Source organism: Odocoileus virginianus, chromosome 6 (genome assembly GCF_023699985.2).
Source record: "Odocoileus virginianus isolate 20LAN1187 ecotype Illinois chromosome 6, Ovbor_1.2, whole genome shotgun sequence".
Taxonomy (NCBI): domain Eukaryota; kingdom Metazoa; phylum Chordata; class Mammalia; order Artiodactyla; family Cervidae; genus Odocoileus; species Odocoileus virginianus.
This window is the reverse complement of record NC_069679.1, coordinates 27,540,765-27,548,034: the sequence shown is the minus strand read 5'-3', so window position 1 is coordinate 27,548,034 and position 7,270 is coordinate 27,540,765. Positions and strand designations below refer to the sequence as shown.

General features: G+C 39.3%; 1 protein-coding gene across 2 annotated transcripts; it reads left to right on the top strand.

Moving 5' to 3' along the window:
• Positions 1-45: 45 nt before the first annotated feature.
• On the top strand, positions 46-5,456 carry LRRC57 (leucine rich repeat containing 57). 2 transcript variants are annotated; one of them, XM_020906755.2, is made up of 6 exons: positions 46-155; positions 396-501; positions 607-745; positions 1,402-1,670; positions 3,885-4,070; positions 4,532-5,456. In XM_020906755.2, the coding sequence occupies exons 1-6, from the start codon at positions 46-48 to the stop codon at positions 4,571-4,573; spliced, it is 852 nt and encodes a 283-aa protein (XP_020762414.2). In that variant the 3' UTR covers positions 4,574-5,456. The 2 variants fall into 2 exon arrangements, with proteins under 2 accessions (XP_020762414.2, XP_020762415.1); XM_020906756.2 differs by having other exon boundaries at positions 62-300.
• The last annotated feature ends 1,814 nt before the right edge of the window (positions 5,457-7,270 follow it).

The window sequence follows — 7,270 nt, the reverse complement described above, 5'->3', positions numbered from 1 at the left end:
TTCCCGGGTGGCGCGCAGAGTGAGTGGAACGCACCGCGCGCTTCGATGACGTCACAGGGCGTTTCCGCCTGTTCGGAAGCCTGGGCAGCGCATCCCAGTGAGCGCGGATCCCGGGTCTTCCCCCGCCGAACCATCCGTGAGCTGAGCTGTAGGAGGCGAGTTCGGGGGGTCCCTGATCTTCCCTCAACTCCTAGCAGCGTCTCGCCTCGGATCAGCTGCAAAATCTGCAGGGCCTGGTGTTCTACTCTTTCTTTCTTGCCACTCTTGAGCTGGCCTCTAAGATCCCAGGATCGGCAGGAGGTGACAGCTGGGGATTGAGACGCAGCCGGGAGGCCGACGGGGTGACTGGGTGCCGGCTAGAACCGACTAGTGACAGCTGCGCTTCCTTCCCACAGGGACCTGAGCCTTGGCGCTAGAATGGGAAACAGTGCTCTCCGCGCTCATGTGGAAACCGCGCAGAAAACTGGTGTCTTTCAACTTAAGGACCGTGGGCTGACCGAGGTGAGAACTGGGAGGGATCCGACCGAGGAGTGTAAAGGGTAAGGGCCGGCGGGCGGTGAAGTTCACAGGTAAGAGATTCTCTGCTCTGAGAACCCCTTCCTTCAGTTCCCCTCAGAGTTGCAGAAGCTGACAAGCAATCTCAGGACCATCGACTTGTCCAACAACAAGATTGAGAGTCTACCGCCTGTGGTCTTAGGGAAGTTCACTCTGCTGAAGAGCCTCTCCTTGAACAATAACAAATTAAGTATGGCTTTTGCTCCTGGGAATTTTGCTAGTGATCGGCTTTAAGGGTGGTTTTTCTTTTGGAATAGAGTTTGGAGTATAATTATAATGTTATTAAACTGGTATTCAAGCAAATGTATCAGAACCTAGCAACAACAAAAAAGGTGTTTTTGTTTGTTTTTTGTTTTTTTCTTACAAGCTTCCGGGAACTCAAGACGCGGGAGAACGGCAGAATCCTCGAGGCGTTCAGTCTCTTATAATTACATCTATAAGCCTCCTCTGGTGGGGTAATGATTGATAGGAAGTTAATTTGGACTTGAAAGGGACTATCTTTGGAGTGTACTGTAAACAGAGTTAATTTTGCTGCTAATTTGGAAGGGCAGATAGTATGAGAAGGAGAGGGCTTTCCAGTCCCACAAAACTGCTGTGGGATTGTGCAGTGGATTCTTCACAAAAGGAGCCCATTATACACATAATGTTTTCCTGCATTTTGATGGCACCCTCACCTTCTGAAGACTATGTTGGTAAAGATGCAATACTTAAAAATGGGGCAACATGTGAAAAGCCTATGTATATTTAACAAGAGGCGTAACAGACTGCCATATAGTTTTTTTTTAACTTCATCAAAGGTGTTTTTCAGCTGTATCAGATTCAGGTTTTTTAATTTTTCTTTGCTAGCTGCTCTTCCTGATGAGTTATGCAATCTGAAGAAGCTGGAGACACTAAGCCTAAACAACAATCAGTTGAGAGAGCTGCCGTCTACTTTTGGGCAACTATCTGCCCTTAAGACCCTGAGCCTCTCCGGGAACCAGCTGAGAGCCCTGCCCCCGCAGCTGTGTAGCCTACGGCACCTGGATGTAGTGGATCTCTCCAAGAACCAGATTCGGAGCATACCTGACATAGTCGGGGAGCTGCAAGTCATCGAACTCAACCTCAACCAGAACCAGGTCTAGAGCCTAACAGGTTTTTTCCTACAATGTGTTATGTCGGTTTGCAGTCTCCTGAATAACCAACTGTACTCTACACTATATTCATGGAGAGGGGTATCAGAGGCTGAAAGAGAGATATATTCTATGGACCGGACTAATTTCAAAGCCCAACATACCATGAAGCTGGTTGAGACACTGGATGCGATTGTTGTGTAGGTGTTCTTTGGAGGGTGGGGTAGATAATGGGAGGTAATATCCAAACTGAAACCTGTCTCAGGAACCTTGAGCTCTTCAGGTAATCCTCAAATACTTCTGATTATCTAGCAACTATGTCAGGGAACTATCTAGGAACTATGTCAGGAAGATTAGAAAAGAGGCTTAAACTAGTAAGTTCTCAGAGTTGGACATCAGGGGTCATTCACTTGTCTTTTCTTTGACATGTCAAGTGTATCCTGCTTTTGCTGAAAAACCATCAGTGATAGATTTCTGTAGATCGCTCATTTCTTTGTTGGATAGCTTTAATTGTAGTATTTTAAAGTTGTTTAACTTCAGAAGCTCTTTGGTTAACATGTATCTGACTGGAGAAACAATATCTGATCTAGAAATAAAGTACAAATGATGAAATAGTAATCATAGTGAGACCAGGTCGTCTTTAGTTTTCTAGACTGTGCTTCTAAACCTGCATAGTCCATTACAGTAGCCAGTAGCTACATGGCCATTAAAATTCATTTAAACTTTAAAAAAATTCATTTCTTCAGCTGCACTAGCCATATTTCAATAGCTCAGTAACCATATGTGGCTAGTGGTTACCATATTGGACAGCATAGAGATGTAGGACATTCCAAAGATTGCAGTTAAGTTTTATTGGTCAAACTATTCTAGCTTGTATTGACCTTACATTAGGATGAAATTCAGTCTTTGAGGGGACTGGTCTTATCTTTTCCTTAAAGTAGTTATTCTTTTATGTTCTTGAGCTTTTGGGGAAAACATTCTGAATATTTGGGGAAAAAATTGGCTAAGCAAGTTGAACACCTGCTCTACATTCCTATGCTCAATTAAATCAGTGGTTCTCAGGTTTTAGCGTGCATTGGAATAACCTGGATAACTGGTTAAGAGATTATGGGGCCCTCATACTCATTGTTTCTGATTTTGTAGGTCTGGGGTAGGGCCTGAGAATTTGAGTTTTAACTAGGTCCCAGTGAAGGTCTGAGATGATTACTAGACTGAGTAAATATAACTAGGTGACTTGGCACATTTAAAGGGCAGAAGATGTGAATAAGTCAAAGATAACTGCTTGGTATTGCACTCAAGAGCTAAAAGAAGAGTGGTGCTCTTGGGAATGGGCATAATGCTGAAGCATCCAAAGTGCTTTATTGAAAATCAGAGACTCAGGAGAGGAAATAGAGCTGAGCAGAAATGGATGTAGATACATAGTTTAACAGAAGGGATAGCTTTAAGAATGAACAGACTTTCCTAGGAGAAAGTTTAGAAAAATCAAATATTAAGTACTAGGGACTGCTGCTTGAAAAATGCCCATAGAAACAAGAAGGGAAGCAAAAAAATCAGGAGTAATTCAAAAAACAGGGGGAAAAAAAAACCCCACAGCACTTAGTATGTATAAGAGGGAGTTTCAAGGAAAGAATAGACAGCACAGTCAAATGCAACAGGGAATGAGGTCAATGAATCCTTGACTTTGGCAGAAAACTGGTTAGCATCTACATACATATGAAAGATTGTCAGTAAATTTACCAAAATGTTTACAGTGATGGATTACAGGCAGCTGTTTTCTTTAAACTCGTGATTCTCAAATTTTATATAATGAACAGTGCTTTTATTATCAGAGTTTTGTTTCCAAAAAGCCACTTGTGTGTTGTGTTAGTCACTCAGTCGTGTCCGACTCTTTGTGACCCCATGGACTGGGGCCCACCAGGCTTCTCCATCTATGGGATTTTCCAGGCAAGAATACAGGAGTGGGTTGCCATTTCCTTCTCCAAAAAAAGCCACTGGTGACCTTCAAAAGTTTTCCCCCAAAAAAACTGGAGGAGTAGTAACAGAAGCTGGGTGACACAAGAGGCTTCTGGAATGAGTGGGTAGTGAGAAAATGGGGGTGGTAAAAGAAAGAACTAGGACAAATAGTCAAGTAAAGATTTTTGTTTTAATTTAGTAAAAAATAATCACTATAGTGCTTGTACTTTTCCTTATTATCCTTTTTAAAAAACTGTTGTTCAATAGATAGCTCAGATCTCAGTGAAGATATCTTCTTGTCCTCGTCTTAAAGTTCTTCGTCTGGAGGAGAACTGTCTTGAGCTCAGTATGCTTCCACAGAGCATCCTCAGTGATTCACAGATCTGTCTGCTTGCTGTGGAAGGCAACCTTTTTGAAATTAAGAAACTTCGAGAACTGGAAGGCTATGATAAGGTATGTATTATTGTACTTCTGCATTTCTAGTTCCTGTTCCAGAGAAGAGAAAGGTGAAGTAACCCACATGAATGTTTACAGATACATGTATGTACAGGATGTATGTACAATATAATCCTGTTTATGTCAATAGGATTTGTTCCCATTATGGAGGTGGGTTCTGAGAATCAGCCAAATGGTATTGTGCCAAGATGATTTTTTTTTTCTCTAAACAGCTTATCATACAGCATCTTTATCTTTTGATAGGTTTCCTACTAGGATATAAGGAGGGAAAAACTCCACAAAACCATGTGCTTTAAATCTCCATCTAGAATAAGTAGATTTTGTAGGAAATGAATCATAAAAACCTAAAGGAAAAAGAATCATAAAGTCCTAAATAACCATTAAAAAAAATCCTAAATAACCAATAAGTTAATTACCTTCTCAGGCATACTAACACATAATTCTTTCATGATTTTTAGTACATGGAGAGGTTCACAGCCACCAAGAAGAAATTTGCATGATGTCCTCCAGGAGCATGGGAACTATAGAGTATACTGACTTGGAACCTGTTGCAATCTGGCTGACTGAAAGGCTCCTGTTGTTGTCAAGGGTATCTGCTGTAAGAAGATGATACTCCAGGAGGTCACATTTCATGCAGTGATCGTTTTCCTTTCCAGGGCTCATCTTAAATAAGCTAAAAGGAACCAAGAGACAGGAAGTGTCCTCCATTTTGAGTCATGAATAGGGCAAAGGACAATGTTGATTTTCAAAACCATCACTACTTTGGCTTTAAGAAACACAGTAGCTAGTTGCTATGTATACAGTGAGGAGATGCTGCCTGGAACCAGAATAGCTCTACACAACAGCTTGAAATTTCATGTGTTTCAATGTGTGAGCTTTCATAAAATCAGTTGCCATTCCACCTCTGTGTTAACACTTCATGTTTTTATGAAATTCAGGTAATTCGTGAGAGGCCACTATTTTAATCTGAGGATTTATGATTTTATTCCAGTCCCTCCAAGTATTTATTCTTGGAATTTAGGATGTATGTAAATATATGACTCTTGATTAACACTGTACTTTGCCAGAGAAACAACACAACACTAAGAGGTGTTCCGCAAGGCTGCAGTAGCAATTTTTTTTTTTTAACTATTGCAGGTGCCTTATTGAGAAGAGCTAAAACTCTATATGCAAAACTTGTAAGATACAAGGGTTTTAATAATCAAGTTTTTCCTGAAGTTTTATTAGGAACAATGTCTTATTTCTGGTAATCTTTTTGTATTTATAACTATTAATAATCAAATTACCTATCAAAAAAACTACTGCTACAATATTTTACAACTTATGTTTATCAAATTTATTCTCTGAATAAGAGAATATACTAAATAAAGATATTTTTAATAACTATGGCTGGAAGAAAGGTTAATCCTTTAAAGGGAGAAGACAGGGGAACTTTAACCTGTAAATATCCTTTTGAAAATAACTAATTAATAGGACTTTCCTGGGAGTCCAATGGTTAAAGACTCCATGCTTCCACTGCAGGAAGCATGGGTTCAATACTGGTCAGGGAACTAAGAACCCACATGCCACACAGCGCAGCCAAAAATTAAAAGCAAAAAAGTAAACTGATTAGGCAGAAATATTTCATCTTGTTCAGGTTGCAAGAGTACTGAAATGCTTTCATGTGACTGATAAATATTTTTGTGGTACAGGAACCATGCTTATTAAGAGAAACTAAAGGAATAAAAGTAAATAATTTCAGACTGCTACTGACATTTAGAAATTTAGAAACATTTAGAACATTATAAATGTTCTAAAATGTAGAACATTTAGAAAGCTTCCACTATTTTCTGAAGTTTTGTCTTAGCCAAGGGGCTGTTATTTACCATGTATTGTTAGTTCTCATTTTATAAACCTAGTTTAACCATTAAGCCAAGAGAGCGCAAGAACCTAGTGTTTGTATGAGGAAAGTCTCTGTGACCTTGTATCTGGTCTAGGGGTTCTCTTTTTCCCATGTCATTCTCTGTTTCTCAACTAGGGGAGGTATGGGGGTGCCAGTTTATCATCAATTTTTGTTTTTTATAAACTTTAATGCTTAATCTTACTGATCTACTGAACATTTCTCTAAATATTTTATCAGTACTTATCTAATAAATCAGAACGTATAAATTAAATAACCTAAATGTCTCCAGACATTTAATTATCAATGGGGTCCCCTTATGACTGCTTTCACAACCTGGATCCAGCTTTACTTCCAGATATTCTCTCTTCGCTCTCATTTGCCTGTCCAGTCTCACCAGGTTATTCTCATTAAACCCACAGTGCAATGTCTCTCTCCTTTGTCTTTACTTGTTTGCTCAGTCAGGAATTCCCTCTCTTACTAACATGTTCCTTCTCTATGTCTAAGCCCCCTCCTTAGAAATCTAAGCCGAATTAACTGCTCCATCTGTTATGGTAGCACTTCTCAAATTCTATATTCATCTGTCTCTTGCTAGATTGGGCTACTTGAGGGCAAGGACTAAATGTAATATGCCCAAAGATATAGTACACAAGTATTTAGACTTAAATATAAGTTAATAAAGTAGGCTGATGGTCTGGAGGCTGAGATTCTAGTGGCCACCAGTTCTAAGTCACCCAAGTTTTTTTAAAGCTCGGTTAGAAGTCAGTGTAGTATATTGAGTACAAACATAAGCCTCAGAGTCAGAAAGATCCTGCTTTGAATCCAAAGTCTATTATTTACATGCTTTATGAATTTGAGCAATTTACTCTTATTTGTAATATGGGAAATACCTCCTACCTCTCAGGTGTGTTATAAGGACTTGGTGAAAAGATACATAAAAGCATTTAGCATAGTGTCTGTTGACAGAGTAAGGACTCAATAAATGGTGCTTTTTATTTCAAGTGTAAAACAGAAGGCTTGCTGCAAACTACGTTAGAATGAAAAACAAATGAGAATAAGGAACTTGATTATCAATCTGAGAACTATAAATATGACTAGAAATGTAATTGAAATAACTTAGAATTTTAATAAGATAGTTAGGTTACTCTCTTTAAATGCTAAAGAATAGCATTTAATGAAACTAATTCTGAGTGCAATTAAGTACCAGATGTCTGGGAGGCAGAAGTTAAAATTATGTGGAGATTAATAATCCATACATGACATGAAAAAGATCTAGAGTTGAAATGTGGTAACGAAGAATGAATTAAAAGGGTGAAGG

What these genes read in the sequence shown, in the direction of transcription:
- LRRC57 (XM_020906755.2), top strand. Translation starts at nt 46, where the DNA reads ATGACGTCACAGGGCGTTTCCGCCTGTTCGGAAGCCTGGGCAGCGCAT. An exon ending in AGGACCGTGGGCTGACCGAG is followed by an intron (nt 502 to 606) that starts GTGAGAACTGGG and finishes CCCTTCCTTCAG; the next exon opens with TTCCCCTCAGAGTTGCAGAA. An exon ending in CTTGAACAATAACAAATTAA is followed by an intron (nt 746 to 1,401) that starts GTATGGCTTTTG and finishes TTTCTTTGCTAG; the next exon opens with CTGCTCTTCCTGATGAGTTA.